At 32.4% G+C, this 22,731-nt stretch overlaps 2 protein-coding genes across 2 annotated transcripts; both read left to right on the top strand.

Moving 5' to 3' along the window:
• Positions 1-479: 479 nt before the first annotated feature.
• LOC136069962 (uncharacterized) lies at positions 480-1,078 on the top strand. The gene is made up of 2 exons (XM_065779138.1): positions 480-804; positions 1,062-1,078. Exons 1-2 carry the CDS (start codon positions 480-482, stop codon positions 1,076-1,078), a joined length of 342 nt encoding a protein of 113 aa, XP_065635210.1.
• A 704-nt stretch (positions 1,079-1,782) lies between these two features.
• Positions 1,783-2,396, top strand: LOC112003296 (uncharacterized). Its single transcript, XM_024035482.2, has 2 exons — positions 1,783-2,101; positions 2,374-2,396. The coding sequence occupies exons 1-2, from the start codon at positions 1,783-1,785 to the stop codon at positions 2,394-2,396; spliced, it is 342 nt and encodes a 113-aa protein (XP_023891250.2).
• Positions 2,397-22,731: the final 20,335 nt, after the last annotated feature.

The following is a 22,731-nucleotide window of genomic DNA, read 5'->3' as shown; positions in this document are numbered from 1 at the left end:
ACTGAAATCACAATATACACAAAGAAAAAATAGAGAGATTCTTGGAAAGGAAGGGTGTTCTTTCTGGTGGAGTTTTGGGCTTGAACACTTTGTGCAGAGGTTGTTCTAGCTACAATACTTGTTGGGCTGTTGTATACTGGGGGAGACAAGTCAGAGAAGGTCTGCACCGGTTACGAAGTTTAGCCAACCAAGGGCTTGAATCTCCTTAAAGAGAGCAAGTGTCACGCCTCAGTCCAAATAGTGTTATGTAATTTCTCTTTACGTTAATAATATTCAGAAGTATTTTCAGTTTCTCTTTGTGTTATTTCTATTACCATTGTATTTGCACCAACAGGGACAATTCCATAGCGCTCGTCTATCCTCATTTGATTGTACTCCAGTTAGTAGTATATATATATAGCATAAGTTGTCAACAGATAACCAAAACTGTGAGTTAGAGAAAGTAATAATAGTCGTGAATTGTGAGAAAGTTCCAAGAGATGGCGATTGCTAACATGAAAAGCTTGGCCTTGGCAATGCTTATGGTTATGGCTTCCATTATCCTAATCTCTGGGAACCATAAGGTCTCAACTCAATGCCAAGGTTCTATTCTAAACCTTATTTCCAAATGCTCGACGTTTGTTCAGAAAGCCGGACCAGAAAATCCACCATCGGCGGATTGTTGTGCGGTGGTGATGGGTCTTGACATTCCATGTGTTTGTAATCTTGTCACTCAAGCAGTTGAAAATATTATCAGCATGGACAAAGCTGTTTTTGTTGGACGAACATGTGGATTATCAATCCAGCCCGGACAAAAATGTGGAAGTAAGTCAGTTAACTCAGTTTAATTAAATGTTTAAACGGTCTTTTAATTTATTAATCTTTAAAGTATGGGGTTCAACCTTGATTACATGAGTATTGGGATTTAATGGAGTAAAAGTTAGCCCAATTTTATGAAAGAAAAACTAAAAATAATAATAATTACAAGAATTATTATGACATCATATTATTATACTTGTTTACTTTTGCCTAATTTCTTATTGATAACACCCACTCACATTTTGATTTGTTCTTAATTTCAGGCTATACAGTTCCTTAATTTCACAAGAATTTGAAGTCAAGGGAAGATAGTTGTTGCATGTCTTTTTCAACAATAAATTATGATAATGAAATCAAGAGCCTTGTAACTTATCTTACTGGCATCTCCTAGCTAATATTTCTAATAAAGTTATTCAGATTCAAATCTCCTTCCTCTTGTCTATTGATGTATCAATAATAATAAAACAATAAGCTTATTATAGGGCATAATTTCCAATGTATTGTTATGTGTAGTGCTTCTCTTTTGTTTTTGGCATGAAATATTATCCATAACAATAACTACAAAAATAAAATCTATAAATTACGTTCTTAAGGGGAAAAAAAGCAAAAAAACAAAAAACAAAAACGTGCGAAGTATTGGTCAAAAACTAGTTGTAACTTATATTTGAATTTCTTAAAAGAAGCCAATATGTGATCAATGGATTAAAAAAAAAAAAAAAAACTGAATTCATTAATTCACTTATTAAATGAGCATTTAATCAATATTTAAAATGAAAAATAATAAAGTTTTATAAAAATATTTGAACACCATAAAACCTCTATTTTTTCAGTTTTAAATTTTTTTTTTAGTTCGATAGTTACAGCAGTGAATGAGGATTTAAACCAAGTATATATATCTTAACCAAAGCATGAGTTCTCAACCACAAATTAAATAATTTGAAATTGTGAGTGAGAGAAAGTAATAGTTGTGAGAGAATTCAAGAGATGGCAATTGCTAACATTAGATGCTTGGTCTTGGCAATGCTTATGGCTACCATTATCCTTATCTCTGGGAACCATCAAGTCTCAGCCCAATGCCAAGCTTCTATTCCAAGCCTTGCTTCACAATGCTTGAGCTCTGTTCAAAGATTCGGACCGAAAATTCCACCTTCCGCCGAATGTTGTGCGGTGGTGAAAGGTGTTGACATTCCATGTGTTTGTAAGCTTGTCACCGGAATAGTTGAATTTATCGTTAGCATGGAGAAGGTTGTCTATGTTGGACGATCATGTGGATTAACAATCCAGCCTGGAACTACATGTGGAAGTAAGTCACTTAACTCAGTTTAAAGGTTTATGCCTCACTTTTTTCCTCATGCGACTATGGTATCAATGGTCTTATAATCTAATCCTCAAAAAAATGAAGTATGGGGTTCAACTTTCCACGAGTATAAGATTTGTAGGGAATGAAAGTTAGCCCACTTTTTTGAAAGGAAAAAAAAATGACAATGATTATTATTACATAATACTATACTTGTTTATAGTTTGCCTAATTTCTTATTGCTAACATCCACTAATATTTTGATATGGTTCTTTCAGGCTATACAGTTCCTCCATCATGAATTTGAAGTCAAGGAAATAGTTAATTGTTGCTTGTCATCTTCAACTATAAATTTTGATATTGTAACAATAAGTCTATTATATAGGGCATAATTTTCCAATGTATCGTGTATGTGTAGTACTGCTTCTCTTCTTGTTGAATAAAAATAAAATAAAAAATAAAAACCCATTTTGCTAGTAAGACAAGGAAAAATTGTATGATCTTGATGAAGATTGAAATGTATGGACATTCAATTTAATTACGTCCAGTAGTACACCATGTCAAATGATGTCTATTGTTTACTTTCTAATGGCTAAAGAGAGACAAATTGGGTAGGAAATTATTTTCTGGCTTAATTGAGAATTTCTCCTTTTGATCAACTTTTACATTGAATCCATCCCATTTTACTCCTTGCAATGCCTCCACTACAATTCTAGGTTATCCTTGGGATCAAATTATATTGTTATCAGATTATCTATTTTCCTAATTTGTACTTTGTAAGATTGAATTTCAGGTTATTTTTTAGTTGATCAAATCCTGACTATCAAAACCTTTGGGGGTGCTAGTTTCATATTTCTAGAGTTCTGATCAAGACCAGTTTTAGTGTCTGTATCCACAAACGTGTACTGTAAATGTGTCTAAGAAAATCTGAAGGGTCGGTTCCCTAGAGACTGGTCCAGCCCACAATACCCAAAAAAAAAAAAAAAAAATGAAACAAGCCCACTTATGGGTTTGAAAATTGGGCGACATAACAAGTTGAATGGATCATAATAATGCAGTGGCTTCTGTTTTGCCTCAAATAATTCGATGGCAAGTGACCGCAAGTTCAAGTTTGGTAAATAATAATAATAAAATAATAAAGCTGATTATATATTTTCTTCAAAATATATATATATATATATACACACAATATATGACCTCAAATAATGCACTTATTGACATTTGACAATTCCAAAATTTGATTGCAGTTATACTGAAGAAGCTCATTGCACTAAGAAGATATTAATCCAACTTAGTAATTAGTATGATAAGACTTACTAACATTAATTACAAACATCCATTATAGCAGGTAGGTTTTATATATACATGATTCTAAATAAGCATACTTTTCATTTATTTGGCTCTTTTTCCCCTCCAAACATTATGTAACACACAAAATAAATCCAAGAAGCTTGGTCTAGAGCCTTTATTCATACATCTAATTAGGAACCCAAAGAAAGGGTATTGTTAGCAAGGAAGTGTTATATATAGGGACAGCTCATGGCTTAACTTAGAGAACCTTAAAAGCATTATGCATAAGTGTGTCGACAAGTAGCTATTGCATTTATTTCTTTGCAATTAAGAAGTAACTAGGAACAAATATTACTACTATAGCCACTACTTGCTCCTTGATAGCGTTGGCTAGCCTCACACTTGCTGGCAAACCATAGTTTCGCATTGGTCAACCCATTTTGTTAGCCGACGGACAGGCATTGTTTGGGTGGTCCCACAATGGAGTTTTCCGATGAGGTGGTCCCGATAGCAAGAATACCAGTGGTTAGTAATAGTTCCACCAATAATTATTAATTGCTTGGAAATAGAATAAATATGTTTAGTCGCTCATCATCTGTTGCTAGGTCACACTTAGGTTAGGCACACACTGATAAGAACATGGATAATGATAGAATAGTTAATTCTGAGGAATATAGCATGAAAAATATAGACAGGAATTTGTTAGATTGGAATAAATGGAATATACCGACAGAAAAAACAAATAAAATCTACCTACAAACTTCATTTTCTAAATTATCCTTCATGACAGACTACACTATAAAAAATGTTGAAAGAACTTACTCTTTATTTAATGAATATGAAACAATTCAGTTATTTTCAACAGACTCAATTAACCGACATAAAGAAAAATACACTTTTTTACATGTTGATTTAGTTCAAGTAGCTGTAAAACCATTAACAAGAGAAGCTTTAAACACAAGTGTTTTACTTTGTTAAGAGATGATAGGCATTTAAGGTTTAATGACTCACTCCTAGGAATGATGGAAACAAGTTTACATAATGGACCAATATACTTTAATTGTTATCCTAATTTTGCTTTAACTTTATCTAACAGAAATATCACGGATGCTTTAACTTTGAATATAAAAACATATGGTCATTATATGAAAGAAAGCTCAGAACCTTATGAAAACCACCCTAGACCCTCAATCCATGGTAGAACCATCCCCCAAAGGACATACTCTCCTTCTTCAAGCCTCAGCCCCAAATAGTAGACTTCGAGCAACCCGATAGATACAATGGAAAGACATAAACCTTCCTGAAAGGTGGCAACTAGATGCCATTGCTCCCCAACCAAAGATAGAAAACACAGAACCAAACTTTATAGCTCGAAAGACAAACGGTACAGTTATTATTTCTTTCAAAAATGATAGACAAACCAACAGCCTTATTAGACCTAGTAGTTCTTCAAGCAAAAAGATCCCTATGATGTTTACCCCTAGAAGCTCCTTCTCCTCTAGAACACCTTTCTCTGCTTCCAGACCTTTATCTCCCTAGAATCTTCCCTAAGTCATACACCTTCCTCCTATAAACACTGGAAGAACCCCAGTCTAGACAGAAACAACTTATTATCCGACAAAGACCACACAATCGACCCCTAATGTTCACCAAGCCCTTTATGAGCCCCAACCTTAACCTAATTCTCCTACCCAAATGAACATATTAGGATTCATAGATCATGACAGATGAATTAATGTTTTATCTAAAGAATTTGTTTTAGATAAAGAATTACTAAAACATGATTACTTAAAACCTAAAAACACTGACAGAAAAAACTAGTTTTTTGAAGAATATAATGAACAAGAAAGGAATAATTTAAGAACCAAATATTATGAAATGGTGACAGACTTCCAAACACACTTTAGTTTCTTTGAATTTTTCGGACTATCATAACAAAAAGATAAGTGTAATAGAGAAAACATTATCATGGACGAAGACAAAAAATCATGAAATGGTGTACCAAACTTATCCACCCTTTGAGTCAGTTATATTGATAGTGGAGTCCAAGCATTAGCTACTCCTATTAACAGACCTAGTCTAAGTGATGATAATAAGAATCTAGATAGCATAATTCAACAGAATAATTACACTAATATATATCTAAAATCAATAGGTCAAAAGCTACAAGACATAGAAGATAGAATAACACCCCCTTCCACCTCCACAAAAAAGGAAAATGAGTCTAACACCCCTCTGTTTATCCCTTATGAAATACCTCCTCACCTTAGATCACCTTTAAAGAGACCCATGACAGATATTCTACTTAATGAAATAATAAGAAGTTAGATTTTTGATGAAACTAGAATCACAAAAAGACATGGAGTCACTAAAAAACAAAGATATGAAGTTAAATACAATAGGAAGAACTGAGTCTTCAGAGGATGAAGAATCAGACGATAATCAACTAACAGACTTGACAGATTCATCAGGCATAGATAATTTAGAATCACAATTTACAGATAAATTACAAATTAATAAATTAACTTTAGGGTCTTTATCGCAAGATCGCAAAAAAGGAAGAATTGATGATATATACCCCAAAAAGAATTTGTATCCTAAACCTACTCCCCCTAATTTACAATTTGAAGAAAGACATACTTTTGTTAATTCGTCTTATTCGCCAGATTTGATATATGAATGGAATATTGATGGAATGTGAAAATATGAAATAATAAAACTTTTACATGAAATGACCTTGCTCATTACTGTTATAAGAATCATGGAAAATCAAACCACCAAATAGTCCATTTAATTGTCACTTGTTTTACAGGCCAATTAAAAGGCTGGTGGGATCACTATTTAAATAATAATGACAGAAACAAAATATTGACAACTGTTAAAAGAGAAATGGATGGAAGTGCTGGTGGGATCACTATTTAAATAGTGATGATAGAAACAAAATATTGACAGTTGTTAAAAGAGAAACAAATGGAAGTGTTATAATGACAGATAGACAGCCTTCACAAGATGCAGTTAATACTATAATTTTTACTATAACTAAACTGTAGGGACCCAATTTGGATTGACCCTGAATACGAATGAGTTTTCAGCCCAACCAGCCCAAACAATAAATTTATAGAGAGTGGATTGAAAGGTTTAGGTGCTGGCCGTCGATCACCATGCACGAACTTTTCTTGTAAAAAATGCTAAGAGTGCATTTACAGATGGGGGACGCTCCTCGGCCCGTGGCCGAGGAGGCCTTATTGTTCTCTCTCTTTTTTTCCCCCCCTCTTTACTTTACTAGCTTTCCTTTTATAGTTTTTATCTTCCTATCCCCTCCTTCCATCTGTTGATCATCTATTTGCCTTTTTTTCTGGCCGTCCGTCCCATCAGAGGCCTTATCGGTACTCAAGTGGTTCACTCTGATCAACGTTATCCTGCCAAGGGGTTACCTCCCCATTAATGCGGCCAGGGGGGTTAGTTGAATGCATTAAATGTGAGAGTGACAGCTTACTTTGGGGTTAGTCTCTCCCCAAAATTACCTTCGTCAGGCCGAGGATAAGGTAGTCCTCGGTGTGGATTGGGAAGGAAAGGCTTTCCCTCACCTTGGCCCTGAATAGCCTGTGCTCCTCGGCCTGGGCCTTGGGCCTGCTACATGATGGGCCGAGGCTATCAGGCCCATGGGCCCCACATAAACATTTTGTTGGACATCCTAATCAATATAAAGAAAGAGCTTCAGACGTTTTAATTAATTTAAGATGTCTACAACTTTCAGATTTTAGATGGTATAAAGATGTTTTTATTTTAGAAGTATTAAGCATAAATGACTGTCAATAATCTTACTGGAAAGAAAAATTTATTGCTAGTTTACCTTATTTTTTTGCTCAAAAAGTTAGACTTGACATAGCCAGCAATTATGGAACTATAGACTATCCTAGCTTAACTTATGGTATCTTCACTCAATAGAACAGGTCTATGGTTATGTAATGATCTAAAACTAAAAAAATAGAGAAAAAAAAAAAAAAAAGAAGAAGATATGCTCAAAAGGAGCTAGAAAATTTTTGTGAACAATATGACTTTGATCTGTTAATTGCTCCTTCTAGGAAAAGCATGAAAGAAAAGAAAGATGTTGATAGATATAAAAATAGTAATAGAAGATACAATAAAAATAGATTTAAAGATAAGAAAGAAGAGTCTAAAAGAAAGAAACATGATAGACACAGAGAAATTGACATTGTTTGTTTCAAATGTGGTAAAAAAAGGACATACTAGTAAATATTGTGACATTCAAAGAAAGATAAATAAACCTGACATATCAGGAAAGTTAAAGAATAAATTGATGAATATACTGACAGATAGTGATGAAACAGATAATGAAATTCACCAGATAGATAATTGTGATATCGCTTCATCATCGATAGATATTTCTTTAAATAGTGAAAATGTTAAACTATGTAATTGCAATAATCCTAATAATTGTTATTGTAAAAGAAAACTAAAATTAAGTGTTTTTCCAAAACAAGAAGATATAATAATGGATTTAAGTTTATCAAATAATAATAATAATAATAATGGATTTAATAGACAGACTTCCAGATTTACAGTCTAAGAAAGATTATTTGTCTAAACTAAAAGAATTTTTAATTCAAACTGACAAATTTGAAATAGATTTGAAAGATTATATGTCAACCCATAATTTTGTTGAAATTATTGACAGATTTAAACCCAATAAACCTGTAACAATGACAGATTTGCAGATGGATATTAATAATCTAAGAAAAGAATTAAAAGAATTAAAATCAGAAAATTTCATTTTAAAAGACATGACTGAGCAAATAGCTGCACAAGTAATTAGTATAAAGGATAGAATTAAATATTGTAATGAACCCTTGACAAACTCCTCTCTTCCTAACAAACATGATTATACTGATAAAAGTTCTTAAAAAGATGAATATAAAGATGAATTTTTAAATATAATCAATAGAATGATATTCTAGAAATGGTATACAAAAATAACTCTGGTTGTTCATAAAAAATTTTCATTAACGGTTGTTGCACTTGTTGATTTAGTGCTAACATGAATTGCATACAGGAAGGATTAATACCTTCCAAATATTATGAATCAACAACAAATAGGTTAACTCAGGCTAATGGTGATAGACTATAAATAAGACCCAATGGTAGATGATGCTATAAACTCTACTCAGTAGCACTTAAGTACATACATATTATTTTCAAAAAGAAATATATATCTCTTTTCAAAAAGTTTATTTAAAGTTTGTTTCCAAAAAGATTTTATGTTAATTGAAAGATTTTGCTCAATTTAACAAAGTCCTTCTCAGATCTTCTCTAAAATATTTAAGTCTCTCTCAGAAATAGACAGCCTTCTGATAGAACCCTTTGAAAAAACTCCCTTAGTTGCATTTAAAGCTACACTACCCAAATTTGATCATCAATTGCATGAAGGACTCCAGCTAAGTCGTACTTGCATTTTATTTATTTGTTAATTTTAAAATTAACAGTCAATTTCCTGGCAAGCAAGATAACCATCCTAAGGCTAAAATCTTAGACTGAATTTTGCCAAAACAGAAATCTTCAATGAAGATTTCAGATAAAGTATAAAGGCATCTCAATAGAGGCAACATCCCTTCAGGATACAAAGTTAGCAATGACGGTGTATTTAAATGGTGATTATCGGAAAGGCCAGACATAATGACAGAATAGTAAATATAGCTACTATCAGACAGAATTGAGAAAGAAAATTATGATAGATTACTATTCTTTAATACGCTTCTAGACAGATCTAGAAAGATTAGATAGTTGTAATAGACCACTATTCACCAGCACGCATGAATAGCTTCTAGACAGACCATCTAGTCCAGAAAGATCAGAAAGATATTCTAACAAATTACTATTCATCTGCACGAGTGAATAGTACCCTAACAGATTCCCCTGACAGATTCCCAGACAGATTCATCAAAAGTCACTTTATGAAAGACTACTGTTCATCAATAGTATTTTCCACAATATTCTACAAGTTTCCACTAACAGTATAACTTGAGTTAACTTTACTAACTCGGCTTACTTTTAAAGACTTACCATGGTTTATCTCATCTATAAAAAGACAGACTCCAAAGACAGAAGACAAGTCCAAATTCTGGGTTCAAATTTTAGAGGTTTCGGTTCTAGAAAGAAGATAACCCTCTCTCCCCTAGAAAGACTCTTGTAATCCTGTAACCCTTCCCTTTAGACGGAATCTTGTAACCTTTTAATTTCAAAGACAGATTTTATTTGTAATCTTGTAACTCTTTAAACAGAGTTTTATTTTCAATGCTTGTATCAAAGACAGACATTTTCAATTTTAATCAAAGACAGAAGTTTTTATTCAAGATTTTACTAGTTTCTATTTTCAAATTCCATATTCCGTTTTAACTTATTTTGAATATATCTATTTTGCTATTTTCTTCTCTATTATCTAATTTCTTCTAATGGCTAAAGAGAGACAAATTGGGTAGGAAATTATTTTCTGGCTTAATTGAGAATTTCTCCTTTTGATCAACTTTTATATTGAATCCATCCCATTTTACTCCTTGCAATGCCTCCACTACAATTCTAGGTTATCCTTGGGATCAAATTATATTGTTATCAAATTTATCTTTTTTCTTAATTTTTATTTTGTAAGATTGAATTTCAGGTTAGTTTTTTAGTTGATCAAATCCTAACTATCAAAACCTTTGGGATGCTAGTTTCATGTTTCTAGAGTTTCAATCAAGACCAGTTTTAGTGTGTGTGTGTGTATCCACAAACGTGTGTAAATGTGTCTAAAAAATCTGAAGGGTCAGCTCCCTAGAGATTGGTCCAGCCCCCTTATGGGTTTGAAAATTGGGCTATATAACAAGTTTAATGGATCACCGAAATAGAGTGGCTTCTGGTTTGCCTCAAATAATACGTTGGCAAGTGACATGCCGCAAGTTCAAGTTTGATAATCTGCCTCTCAAAATAATAATAATAAAGCTGATTATATATTTTCCTCAATATATATACATATATATAATTTATGACCTCAAATAATGCACTTAATTGACATTTGACAATTCCAAAATTTGATTGCAATTATACTGAAGAAGCTCATTGCTCTAAGAAGATATTAATCCAACTTAGTAATTAGTATGATAAGACTTACTAACATTAATTACAAACATCCATTATAGCAGGTAGGTTTTATATATACATGATTCTAAATAAGCATACTTTTCATTTATCTGGCTCTTTTTCCCGTCCAGACATTATGTAACACACAAAATAAATCCAAGAAGCCTGGTCTAGAGCCTTTCTTCATACATCTAATTAGGAACCCAAAGAAAGGGTACTGTTAGCAAGGAAGTGTCATATATAGGGACAGTTTGTGGCTCAACTTTGAGAGCTTTAAAAGCATTATGCATAAGTGTGTCGACAAGTAACTATTGCATTAACTTTTGTGCCATCAGAGGACACCAAAGGAACCAGGCAAGTTCCTGCCTCATGGATTTCATGGCTATAAAAAATAGCATACACATAGTTTTGCTTATGGCACACTACCTCCTTGTTTGCATTAATCCTATGCACTCTTGTGATGATACTCTTGCTTCTCAATTTCTTTTGGCACCTGGGTTAATTGAAAGTACTTTTGAGTGTGTCCAATTTTAATTTAAGGCCCATTGATTATTGGATGAGTGTCACATTGTTATTTGCCAATTAGAAGGAACTGGATTAATGAAAAGAGTTGGAATTTCAGAGAATTTTCCAACAACAGATTTTGTCACCACTTATCCAACATTCTTGAGAATTTCCCAATAAGAGATTTTGTCACCATTTGCCAATACACACCTCTTGGCGTCACTCCCAAACCTTCACCCTCAGTACAATACATATATTCCTCACCTCACACAGAACATAGTGGGATCATTCAAAAATTTCCCTTAATTCCCTCAGTTTGAGCAGGGAGAAAATTCTCTTTGCCCTTACTTCATTCTCTACCCTTTTGTCCATCACCAACCCAAGAAAAGCGCCCAAAAACCCTATGCAAATACTTCAAATAATCCCAAAATGCCAGAATAATTTTTTCCTATCTTTGAAACACTAAATCTAATGACTCAATGTGCATTTTATGAAGAAGGTGGTGTCAACCTTTCAGTGCAAGCCCTTTATTTTTTCACTTCTATAATGATTGCCACATTTTAATTTGGCACCCCTTCCCCCCAAAATATGACATCCCCAATAGTTGCTTAAATTAAAAAATTATTTTCTAACCTTGGGTTGAACTATATGAATTGTGAAGTTATTCATTCCTCTAACAAATTCAGTTGTTTCAAAAAATCTAACAAATTCAATAAATGAATATTATGCGATTTATTCAATAAAAAAATATCATGTGATTTAATTTTATAGGCTTTTCATTGATTTTTCCAAAAATAAAATTAGGAAAGCTACCTAATATTATAGAAGTTATTGATAATTTTAAGGACAATGGACAATGGACAATGGACACACACATATATATATATATATATATATATATTGTTATGATTTGAATCTTGATCCACTTTGTGACCACACTGCACGCGTGCGCACGCGGTTACTGGAATGCAGCCTCACTCAACACAAATCTCAATCACACTCACCAGACCTTTTGACTTTTTTTGGGAAAGAAAAGAAAAGAACACAGACAAGGAATCTTTCCATTATTGGAAACAAACTATAATGAGGTGTCAATGCCTATAAAATTTTATGCCCTACTTGATTATTAATGCCTCTCGTCCTTTTTTTTTTTTTTTTTTTTTTTTAATGCATGTCCAGTTGTCATATCTTAATTTCCATTTTCCAACAATTAATGCTTTGTAGTCTGTATGTACCCCTTGAGTCTATCAAGAGCCAATAAACAATTACTAGATTTGAAACACTAATCTTGGAATCTCTCTATCCTAATTAACTAACCAAATCCTTATAATTTGCTTTAACATATCTTTAAAACTATCTAATTAGGGTTAACACACGCGTATTAGTCTTTATGGATTATAGCAACTTCTTTTTTTAAATCTTTAAAGTTTTATTCCAATTTCAGCTTGGTGAAAAATAATGTGAATATCGACTTAGAAGAAACTTTAATTTATTTTTTATTTATTTTTGTCGGTCAATAAATAGAAAGAATACGGGGGTGACGTTATATTTTGGTACCTTTTGGTTAAAGAGACACATCCAACCATTTGTTACATTTAATAAGATAAGGATGGGGGAGCCAACCACTTTACATAACTAGATTGGAAATTGTCTTAACTAGTAAACAACTTTCCTTGTTATTATCTTATTAAATATATATATATATATATATTTTTTTTTTCTTTGTTTGGTATTATTTTCCTCTCTGTTCTTCATGACGTGTATGCACTCTTACAGTCAACATGAATACATGGAGAATACGTATTAAGACCAACAACTTCGGAACAGATTATTCAAATGCATTTCTAACAAAAAATAGCGTCATCCAACATCCACGTATGAATTATATAGAAAATAGAAAATTATTAGGTATTTTTGGAATTCTATAAATGCGTAGCCTCTCCTCTCACATGAATGATAAGTTCCACTATGAATTTAATTAGTGGAACCTACTATTCATGTAAGAGGAGGGAGTACACATTTATGATACTCCACGACTACACAATAATTTCCCGAATTATAGATGGTCATGTGTGTTTATTTTATCTATAACCATTCAATTTGAGCTTGTCTGGCGAAGCTAAAAATTTATCTTTAGGAGGCCATATATAATTTTTTTTTTTTTTCGTATGAAATGTAAAATAGTAATGTGCAATTTTTTTTGGGCTTTTTCTTTTTGCTTAAAAGGTCCTAATATATTGTTAAGTTGACCAAATTATAGGCCAGAATTTAATTTTATTGAGCATAAAAAAAAAACTTAAAGTGGTCACAAATCTTTTTTTAAGGGTAGACAATGTTTATTATTAGGTACGAGGGGACCAAAATGATAAGGTTATTTAAAAAAATTTAAATTATTTAAGATATTTCTAAATAATTTTTTTTTTTAATTTTTTCAAAAATTCTGGGGGGCCAGGCCCCCCTGGTCCTTTAATAGCTACGCCACTGTGTATATGATAAACATTTCTTTGTTCCTAGCTTGTAAATGATAATGGTCTTTTTAAAAAGCCTCGATGATGTATTCCTTAAGTCTCTTCAAATATATATAATAATGCGTTTTGTTTTTTTTCTTTTTACGACATTTATACACCAGCTAGGAAAACTGCAATACCTAGAAAGACATCCTAGTGTTACAACAACAATAACAACAAGAACAAAATCAAATTGTTACCCAAAAAAAAAAAAAAAAAAACACTAGCAAGAATCAAATTTAGAATCCTCCATAAGTAAAAGAGAGCAGCCTATTTAAAATGGTATGATCAGCATGTTTGCACCAAAACAATCTATCAAGATTCAAAGGTCAAACAATTCTTCACTCAAACGTAACTCTCCTGTTATATACTTAAACATTTTAATCAAGCCGAGTTATAAATTGTAGCTGCCCTATCATCTTGTTTTGTTTTATGAAAAATGCTAACGAACGCTCTTAGAACATTGATTAATAATCCAATTCTAAATCTCATTTCCCAGCCTGCTTGAAGTAAGAGCTACAGCATTTCCCAAGAATTGTCATCCACACAATTTTTTAGGAGCATCTAAAGGTCCCTTATGCTTTCGTGGAAAGGACTTAAGTAACCCTTTTATAACGCCAATTAGCAAGCATATCTATAATGGTCAACTTTTTTTTTTTTTTTGAGTATTTAAAAAAAAAAAAAAAAAACTAACCAGTTGATGAAGGCATGCTTGAGAATATTCTTGAAAACCAGACCAATATTCTTCTCCAATTAACCTGAGGCCTTCTTAGATATAATAGCATTCCAAGCATAACTCCTTGCAGTTGTAACTCTTAAATATACTCTTAAATATTGGGAGAAGCCAAACACTCCAAATTAACGATCTCACCACCATACTTCAAAACCAACAATGATCTTTGAATAATTAAGCACAATGTTATTTGCTAGGATCTAAATTGACTAATACATAGTGACAATGTAATCCCAAGTCCTGTGCTCTATTTGTTATTGGGGGGGGGGGGGGGGTGAAAATTGAAAAGAGAGATGAAAAACGGTGGAAGTAAAAGGGAGATTATCATTGTTTAGTTTTTGGTTGCAGTGAAAAGGGAGATTGCATGCATGGATCCATTTGGAAGGTTTCTTCAACCCAACTCAACCTTGATGAGTTGAGAGATTCCTAACCCAACCCATGTGGGTTGGATCGATTAGTTGACTGTTGAGTGCATGTTTTATACCTTATAAAAAATTTGAAAATTGAATAATTTTTTATTACTTCTTTTTAATAAATTATTAAGTAAAGATTTACATTATATGCCTAAATTATATTGTAAAGTTCTAAACTCATCAAAACTAAAATTTTAAAATACCGAAATATAGAGAACTAAAAGTAAATAAATTATGGATAAAAATGTAAACTTACATACTTAGTGGATCAGGTTGGGTTCAATATCTATCAACCTGAATCCAACCCAATCTGAGACTCAAAATAAAATTCTAACCTAAGACGTCAAGTTGGTTTGAGTAAGGTCAATTTTGTCAGATAAGTGGATTGAATGCACACCCATAATATTACCACATTGTTTCAAATTACAATAAATACATAATAGTATTTTTTTTTTTTTGGAAAAAATAACATTAAATTAATTTCTATCCTTACACTAGTTAATCTCTCGTACCAAACACATTCGGTGTAAAAGTAAAATCTTTTCTAACCTTCTAACCAAATTGAATCTCACTGCTCTTCACCTTTGTGGAATTAACACTCCTTTCTCTCTCTAGGGAATAGTAAAGTTCAACTTATCTTCTTTTTTTTTACACTATGTTTGGAAATGGGAGAAGGTAGGGCTGTAAACGAACCAAGTTTTGTCGAGTAGTGCATGTTCAAACTTAGTTTGTCAAGAAAAATTAAAAGCTCGAGCTTGTGACAAGTCTAAAAATAGTGTTTGAGCTTAAACTCGTGGGAAAGCCAAAAAACTTGAGCTTGGCTTGGATTGGCTTGATTAATTAGTCAAGTCAAACTCAAGCTTAATATTAAGCTCAAACTCGAGCATATGTCAAGTTTTTGAGCTTGAGATCTAAAAAAATTACATTATTAAATGCTTAAATCTCTAAAATTAAGAAAAAAAAAATAGTATACTCATTTTATCTTACATCTAGTCTTACTTATGATTAGCTATTATTCAAAATAATAATTTACATAATTAAATTCATCCATTCATCATTCCTTGTCTACAGTTTCAACAATTATTCAAAATACAATTTTTACATTGATGTTAAATGGTGAAGGACTAGAAAAATACCTATTTGTAACTATTATGAATGAGAAAATACTAACGTGTTTCATAACTTTACTTTAGATGATTGTTAGAGAAGTATTATATGTGGCCTACTTAATTATTTATTTATTTTTAAATGTAACTATAGTCTAAAGTGGTTCTTGATCAGTTTAAAGGGAATGAAAAAATTAAGGTAATATAGGTAGTGGTCTCATGTTGGTCATGTCATTATTAAGACATGGCATATGTGTAATGAGTATATTTAGCTAACACATATAAACTTATAAATGAGTCTATACTTGAATTATTGTGTATCAAGCCTAATAGCTCACAAGTTTGTTCGTGAACAAATTTTTTTTGCTTGGGCTCGGTTTGTTTACTAAACGAGCTTAAAATTAAGGCCTAAGCTTAGCTTATTTATAAACAAACAAACATAAACAAGCTTTTTATCGAGTCGAGTCTGAGTTATTCATGATCGTTTTGATTCATTTACAGCCCTAGGAGAAGGGAATAGAAAAAAAGGGAAAAGGAAGGAAGTGATATCATTTCCTCTGTTTGGTTGTACAATGGAAGAGAAAAGTGAATGATGAGCTGATGATATTTTTGCGGGGTCCACTGCTCAACCTAATTTGAGCAGCAATGGAGGAAGGGAGAGCATTAATTGCTTAGGATCCACCACTTTATACTATAAAATGACTAATTTGTCCTTAATATTTTTAAGAAATTATAAATGGTCTAATATATAAATTTTCACATGATTAATAAGTGCACAAAGGGCCTATCCTATCAAAAAAAAAAAAAGGGCACAAGGGTAAAAGTATGTTTTTTTGTTCATGATCGATTTGATTCATTTACAGCCCTAGGAGAAGGGAATAGAAAAGAAGGGAAAAGGAAGGAAGTGATATCATTTCCTCTGTTTGGTTGAACAATGGAAGAAAAAAGTGAATGATGAACTAATGATATTTTCGCGGGATCCACTGCTCAACCCAATTTGAGCAGCAATGGAGGAAGGGAGAGCATTAATTGCTTAGGATCCACCACTTTATACTAAAAAATGACTAATTTGTCCTTAACATTTTTAAGAAATTATAAATGGTCTAATATATGAATTTTCACATGATTAATAAGGACACAAAGGGCCTATCATATCAAAATAAATAAATTAGGGCACAAAGGTAAAAGTATGTTTTTTTTTTTCCCTTCGCAAACAAATAAGGGAAGATAAAACTCTCATATTTTCTTCTTTTCTTCCTTTCCTATATCTAAACACATCAAATGGAATTTTCTTCTTTTATTTTCCTTTCTTTTTCTCTTCCCTTACTCTTTTCCTTTCTTTTCCCTTTCTATAAGACTATAACTACAGCCAAACACAGTGTTAATGTGAAAGTTCAACTCATCCAAAATGCACGTCTTACTATTTTATTTATTTTAAGACTTCGTACTGTGCAGATAATTTAAGCTAAAAGGCAGTTTTTAAGAATGTTTTCGTTCATACTCATTTTACTGCTATGGGTAGGTAAACTGTAAACACTCAGTTGGATTTTTTTTTTTTTTTTAAATGAATATTATGAACCTGGTCCCCCAAGAAAGGAAGGATTTTGCAGTCATCTTAATCAAAATACATATAAATAATGTTAAGCTCCAAAACCGATATTTTGATAAGAAGACCATAAAACAAAAAAATACATATAAAAATATTGACTCCTTACCCATCACTGTTTTGATTCTGCTCCGATAATGACACCAGCACAATGGGAACATGGACGGATGACAAGAAGGGCAATTGTGACATTTTGGAGAGCTCGGCTTATTAATGGACACTTTGTCCCCATTGAATAGGGTGTGAGAGATTCGAGGTGAGGTGACCACTTAGAGATGATGGTGGCCTAAGGTGCTTAGCCAGTCAACAAGAGAACATGTTACATGTGACGCAAAGCATCTTTGCTTTTGGGCCTGTTACAATACCTAGCCCAATGTCAGATATTTGCAATTTCCTGTACTTTGTGACATTGATTTCCACTTTCTCAAGTCAAAAGAACGTAATGGCATTTACAGACACAAACACGTACACGGATACAGATACAGACACAGATACAGACAGAAACATGAACATGGACATGAATATGGGTATGCATAACAGATGGTGGGGAGAGGTCGGAAGGGCCAAGACCCCTTTGGATTTTCTAAAAATTCCATTCCTCCTCTATTTTAATATTTAAATTTTAAAACATTTAAATAAATTTTAGATAATGCTCCCCTTTATTTATTTTAAGGAGTATTTAAAGTATAAACTTATAAAAATGGTTATGTTAACAGGTGCTTTTAGGGTAAATTTTAATAAACCATATTAGAAAATTTTTAAGATCACTTTTATGAGAAATATAAAATATGTTAGAAAAATTAAATGATTTATTACTTTCCCATAAAAAGTTTCTAAAAATTGTTCCTAGCCTAATGCTATTAGGGCATTGGTTAACATTACACTTATAAAAATATATAAGTAAATCTCTTTAGCAAAAGATTTTGTTGTTTTCCAAAAGAGTAATGCTACAAGAACAAACTATTTTACAATATTTTTACAAACTATTGATGTGGCAAATTCTTATTAGTTCTAATCTGGGCCATCATTAATATCACGTTTTTATTTACCAATAACTATTTGGTAAATGCAGCCACATCAGTAATTTGTAAAAATGTTATAAAATAGTTTGTATCTGTAGCATTATTCTTTTCAAAAATAAAGTCATACACATTTATATTGAGAAAATTAAAGCCACCGAAATATAATATATATTTGGCTTGGTCTCCATTGAGAATATTTTTAGCTTTGCCATTGTCGGTACAAGTATGGTACGATGATATAAGCAATTTTAAAAATTATAACATGATACGACAAATAAGACACCGTTACGATACGAGTATGATACAAATATAACATTAGCACGACACTCCAAATAAAGTTTTTGTGCGTTGTAGGTTAAAAAAAAAAAAAAAAAAAAACAATACATAAGAGATGAAATGAAATGAAATGAAATTCTAATATGAGTTCAAAATGATAACTCGGTGCATTGCCTCTAACATTCTAACGGATTCCAATTTTGGGGACAACTAGAACAATTATTGCAACAGTTCTTTTTCATGTCAATGAAGATCTATTAATACCTTTTAGGTCACCAACATTGATCGACTTCAGCCAATTTTAGTAATATAAAAAGTTTAAACTCCATTTTGGTGTGTGAAGTGTGAATAGTGAACCTCTTTTTAAAATTTCGCCCCCACTCTTTCATTGATTTTTTCACTCAACCCTCTTAGGAATATTATATCTAGTACACTATTCTAAACATATGTTAAGAGATTGATCTTAAAGTTTGTTTGATTGGATGAATGAAATAGAAAAATGATAGAAAATATTTTAGTTTTTTCTTATATATGTTTCTTAACAATGATGAAAAAAAAAAAAACGATTTGCATAAATTTAAAGTTATACTTTTTTTCTTATCTTTTTTTTCCAATTTGTGAGAATGGTTTTTAGTGGATCCCTAGGAAAATCTTCACCCACCCTTTTTTCCATTATCTTCATTTTTTGCTCTCTTTAAAAAAGAAAAAAACTTCCAACCCCTCTCTCTTTCTCTCTCTCAAAAGGTCATTTTGAATGGTAGACGGTGACTTTTTTAGGTTTTGTTGTTATCGGACAATGGATTGAGGTGGCAATGTGGCATGAGAGGTTGGGTCTTAGGTAGTGTGGAGATTAGGCTTAGCTGAACTAGATCTTTTGGTGTTGATGTCGATCTTTTTGAGGAGAGTTAGTTTGTTGTTGAAGTATAGGCTTAATTATGGTGATTGTTGGGCCGAGTTGTAAGGCGAGAAGGTAGATTAGTCCGCCACAAATTCCACATCAAAGAATAGAAAAGGATGGGGCTTGAGGCATGGCTTGGTTAAAATAACGATGGAGGGTGGCAGCGGTTGTTGTTGGAGGATAACATGATGGATTGATCTGGCTTGACAAGGTTTTGTGCGGCAAAATGTGGGTTCATGGAGGTTTGTGGTGGTGGTGTGAGGTGCTATGGCATGAGGTTGTTCATTTAGCTTCAATTTGATAAAAAAAAAAAAAAAAAAGTTTGCATTGGTTGATGCGAATAGTCTAAGAGCTTTTTTTTTTTTTTTAATAGCATTCAAAAAAAAAAAAAAAAGAGGGTAAATTATTTATTATTTGAACAGAAGTGCAAACGAAGTTTTCAAAAAGAAGGTATCATTTAAGGAGTAATCAAATAATTTGGAAAATATGCTACATTCATCTTTAAGTAAGATTCTTTATTTAATAATTAATTTGCTTACAACATAATGTAGGCTATGTAATTAGGGCTGAGTACAATATTCATCAAGAGTCTTGCATTAAATTATGAGTAATGCTACGGTTACAAACTATTTTACAAAATTTTTACAAATTATTGATGTGACAAATTCTTACTAGTTCTAATCCGAACCCACCATTAACATTACATTTTTATTTATCAATAATTATTGAATAATGCTAGAAATACAAACATTTTTACAAAAAAATTTACAAACTGTTGATGTGGTAAGTGATTATTGATAAATGAAAAAATGTTACTAATAGTGGGCCTAGATAAAAACTAATAAGATGTTGGCCACATCAATAGTTTGTAAAAATGTTGTAAAATAATTTGTGCATAACACACTTCTCTTACTCATAATTATTTGGAAAATGCTAACGTTATACTAGCATTTTGTAAAAATATTGTAAAATAGTTTGTGTCTGTAGTATTACTTTTAAATTAGAACATCACATTTTCATTTACCAATAATCACTCACCATATCATCAATTTGTAAAAAAATCTATATCTTTCATTTTTTTTTTTTAATTATGTAATTATAAAATGTGTATCATAATTCTAGGGATAGAGGGCCTAGAAATGGATATTGGGCCGTGGGTTGTGTCTGAGGATATTAAATCATCCGAGAATAGGTAGACATGAACAAGGGCATATGAGTTAGTAGTCTGTGGAAGAAGTCTAGTCATGAGGGGTTAGGAGTGTAGTTCAAGGAGAAATACCTCCTCAGCTTAGTAGAGTAGAGGTCAAAGGTTCGACCTTTCGTCAAGAACAAGGCACCAAACGATCATACTGATAAGGATAAGCATCAAAAGGGATAAGACAAAGGAAAGCTGAAAAATATCTAAGAAGAAAGCTGTTACCACTGTATTGAATGCTCTGCAACTAACTCCCTAGCCGTATTAATGTAGAGGTGATGCCTGAACAGTAATATTCAGTCTCATAGCTACCCATAAAAACTTCAAAAAGGTGCTGATGGGACAAGTATCAAAGCCAGCAATCTAATCTACATGTGGAGGGTTGAGATGGAGTAAAGAAGGAGAATATAAACAGGAAAGACCCCATTACAAAGGGGGGATGAGGGAATCTGTAGGAAAGGGACTGTACACTCAAGAATTGTAATGTTATTTGGGTCCAAGAGAAACATATAAAAACAACCTTCCTCGGACTTTGCCAAGAAGGATTTTCCTTGCACAAAACTATTTATTTATACTTTCAAGCAACATTCAGCCTATTGTAATTGTTGTCCAACTCGTTGGAGTTTAATTTTTAGCCCACTCTTTACAAATTCATTATTTTTGGCTCTTTGGATCTTTGTTCATTTTACTTGAGCTTTGAGGTGCAAAACGTGCCCTTACAATAATTATATGAATTTTAAATTTAAATTTTTTCAAAAAATTTTATACTATTTATTTGTTTTTCGGTCATGAATTTAAATTCTAAAAACTTTAATCTATCTATAAATCTTTGATTTGTTTTATTGGTAAATATACAAAAAAAAAAAAATTTGAAGAAAAAAAAAAAGTACTAGAAGGTAATATTCCAACAAAAATTTCAAAGGTGCTACCATAACAATGACCGAGGAAGGCGGTTTTGGGGACTTGGAAGCCTAGACGTATATATTTCCAACAGAGAGGAAAGAGAGGACAAAGACAGAAGCAGTGGAGCAGTTGGTCACATCAAGAAGGGGACCGCTGGGTTGTATTGGTTGAGAGAGAGAGTGTGTGTGTGACGGTGGAGCTCAACCAACTTCGTCGGCGCGTGCCCCACGCTCCGTTTACGAGTTTGACATGTGAACCTTTTTAACTGGTGTTTTCGTGGGTCCTACTCTTTTGTCGGTCTCTGATTAGTGCTTTTCTACACGCGCTAATCAAAGCGCGTGGAGTATATAATAATTCTCCTACTCAATTCCACTAACCAACAACGCAGAAAAAAAAAAAAAAAAAAGTTGTGAAGAGATGGGAGAGGCGGTGGTTGGCTGGCTATGGCCAAAGAGTTACAATTATGTGTGGTTGGTCCCATGATTAGAGTTTTTAACGTTCTGACGTGGATCCAGCTAATTGGAGGGTAACCCAAGTTGTCAGCTTCTGCCTTGGACTGAGTAGTGCAGCTTGTTTGAACCAATCCAATAGTGCCACGTGTATGAGAATCAGTGCCCTTGTGAAGGGCCCAGGTTCTCTGCCTTGAGATCATAACCCATATATACAATTATGTGGGGGAGGCTGTCCAATGAGAACGCCAGTAACTTGTAACAGTGTAGGGGGGCCCACAGCATCAACTTGCAAATGCTAGGAGTAAACTTATTTTGGGCATTCACACTCCCAAACGAGAAAAAAAAAAAAAAAAAAAATTTTGCATATCCAAATAATTATTTTATTTATTTTACTTTACCATTTTAATAAGGGTAATGTTAACACGTGTTTTTAAGATATTGTTAATAGATTATTTTATTAATTTTTTTAATATCACTTTCATAAAAAAGAAATATAAAATTGTCAAAAAATAATTGGGTGAAATAAAATAATAGTATTCACGATATAGATGTTGTTACAATGAACATCTATTTTTAGATGTTACGGTGGCAAAATTC

Source organism: Quercus suber, unplaced genomic scaffold (genome assembly GCF_002906115.3).
Source record: "Quercus suber isolate HL8 unplaced genomic scaffold, Cork oak 2.0 scaffold_200, whole genome shotgun sequence".
In the NCBI taxonomy this organism is placed as follows: domain Eukaryota; kingdom Viridiplantae; phylum Streptophyta; class Magnoliopsida; order Fagales; family Fagaceae; genus Quercus; species Quercus suber.
The sequence above is the reverse complement of the archived record's forward strand: the minus strand, read 5'-3'. Positions and strand labels throughout refer to the sequence as shown.